At 44.4% G+C, this 2,500-nt stretch overlaps 1 protein-coding gene across 2 annotated transcripts in view; it reads right to left on the bottom strand.

Annotated features, from left to right (window-relative positions):
- LOC143284103 (sushi domain-containing protein 2-like) overlaps nt 1-2,500 on the bottom strand; it is a 62,159-nt gene that overhangs the window by 10,292 nt on the left and 49,367 nt on the right. For both annotated transcript variants that reach the window (XM_076590748.1, XM_076590747.1), the window contains exons 17-18: nt 2,417-2,500; nt 377-589 (exon numbers count right to left, since the gene is read on the bottom strand). The exon at nt 2,417-2,500 is cut by the window's right edge and continues 177 nt beyond it. In XM_076590748.1, the coding sequence (XP_076446863.1) occupies nt 377-589; nt 2,417-2,500 (297 nt within the window). The remainder of the gene's footprint in view (nt 1-376; nt 590-2,416) is intronic.

Below are 2,500 nucleotides of genomic sequence, written 5' to 3'. Positions count from 1 at the left end.
CGAAATCTCATTTAACCAGGAAAATGAGATAAGCAATTTACATGCTTTTTCTTTCTTTCCACACAGCCCTGGAGCAAAAAGAAAAGTACAACAAATGCACTGAAAAAGAAATTACAATACGGAAGTGGAAGAACAAAAATCAAACTCAATAAATAAACAAATAAAACAAAAAAAGAAATGAATAAAGAAACAAATACACACACACAAAACACACACACACACACACACACACACACATTCCCGTCTAATATCACTTAAAGAGGAAGACGTTAAACTGAAGACTACTACTACTACTACTACTACTACTACTACACACACACACACACACACACACACACACACACACACACACACACACACACACACATCGCCTCACCCTCAGAAGGACAGAGGTCCCTGGCTGGTTCAGGGGACCAGACAGGCAGGGACGGGGACAGTGCTGTCGTGTTGCACGTGTAGACCCGGGGCCCAGAGCCCCGCACCACCGTGCTGCCGGGCCGACAGCCAGTCACCGTCACCACCGTCCCTTCCCGGTACACCCGCGGGGTCTTCTCCGCCATGGGGATGTCCAGAAGCCCGCAGGTCCGCACTGAGACAGGGAAAAACGGGGCTGGAGTGGGTGACTGGAGTGACTGTGTCAGGCTGGGCCCAAAGCTCGGCTTATGATATTATTTTATCATCACAGACTGACATCAGCTGACAGTTTGGGCCGCCAGCAATGTGAGAGCTGTATTGTATTATTGTATTGTATAACTCTTTTGTTTTGTCACAACAATTTTTTTTTTTCTGCGCATCGCTACACTGAGAGCGCCGCCCATTCTTTTTGTTTGTTTGTTGTTCTTTTTCTGCCTGCAATTTTATTTATTTTCCTATCGAAGTGGATTTTTTTTTTTTTTACAGAATTTTGATAGGCTTATGATGTCATTCTCAAGGCTTATCTAAGCCCGTTGGGTTTCGCTGCTGGTCAGGCATCTGCTTAGCGGATGTGGTGTGGCGTATATGGAATTGTCTGAATGCAATGACGCCTCCTTGAGTAACTGAACTGAACTGAACTATAACACCATTACAGATTGACATCAGTTTCCAGTCTGGGCCAGTAGCAAAGTAAGAGCTGTCTGATCAATGGTTTGGTGGCGATGGCGGTGAATTGTTTTGTTTGGCCTAACGCACGGCTTTTAATATCACAGATTGACACCAGCTTACAGTTTGGGCCAATAGCGAAGTAAGAGCTGTATGATCGATGGTTTGGTGGTGATGGTGGTGAATTATGTTCTGCGCAACGCTCAGCTTGTATCACAGATTGAAAACAAGGTTACAATCTGGGCCATCAGCAAATCGAGAGCTGTATGATCAATGGTTTGGTGGTGATGGTGCTGGATTGTTATGTTCTGCACAACGTTCGGCTTATGACATCATCACAGATAGACATCAGCTTACAGTTTGGGCCAACAGCAAATTGAGAGCTGTCTGATCAATAGTTTGGTGATGATGGTGGTGATTTGTGATGTTCACAGATTAACCAAAGCTTCCAGTTTGGGCCAACAGCAAAGTGAGAGCTGTCTGGTCAATAGTTTGGTGATGATGGTGGTGATTTGTGATGTTCACAGATTAACCAAAGCTTCCAGTTTGGGTCAACAGCAAAGTGAGAACTGTCTGATCAATGGTTTGGTGGTTATGGTGGTGAATTGTGATGTTCAGTCCAGCACTCGGCTTGCAATATCATCGCAGATTTAGCAAAGCTTATAGTCTGGGCCAACAGCAAAGTGAAAGCTGTATGTTCAATGGTTTGGTGGTGATGGCCATTTACAAAGATGGTGTTATCATTTCAATTTATTGAATGTAAAACATGATTCTGTCGCTCACATGCCATTTTCCCTTGTATTTGTATGAGGACATTAAACTGAATTGATTGACTGATTGATTGACGGGCGCAATAGCCGAGTGGTTAAAGCGTTGGACTTTCAATCTGAGGGTCCCGGGTTCGAATCTCAGTAACGGCGCCTGGTTGGTAAAGGATGGAGATTTTTCCGATCTCCCAGGTCAACTTATGTGCAGACAAGCTTGTGCCTGAACCTCTTTCGCATGTATGCGCATTCAGAAGATCAATAACGCACGTTAAAGATCCCGTAATCCATCTCAGCGCTGGGTGGGTTATGGAAACAATAACATACCCAGCACACCCCGGAAAAAGGAGTATGGCTGCCTACATGGCTGGGTAAAATACGGTCATACACGTAAAAGCCCATCGTGTACAAACAAGTGAACGTGGGAGCTGCAGTCCACGGACGAAGGATAAGAAGATTAACTAACTGATTTGTTATTACAGCTATCATTAGCAGTAGTAGTAATAGTAGTATCAATTAGTATGACGATTATTATTAGCATTATCATTGTGATCATTATTATCATTTCATACCTATGGTCTGAGACTCCCGAAGGGCCGTAAACCTCTCCTCGGTTCTCCTGGTGTCGCGCGCCACGTTTGCGTCACTGCTGACGT

This window comes from Babylonia areolata, chromosome 7 (assembly GCF_041734735.1).
Source record: "Babylonia areolata isolate BAREFJ2019XMU chromosome 7, ASM4173473v1, whole genome shotgun sequence".
In the NCBI taxonomy this organism is placed as follows: domain Eukaryota; kingdom Metazoa; phylum Mollusca; class Gastropoda; order Neogastropoda; family Buccinidae; genus Babylonia; species Babylonia areolata.
This window is presented reverse-complemented; position numbering and strand designations above follow the sequence as displayed.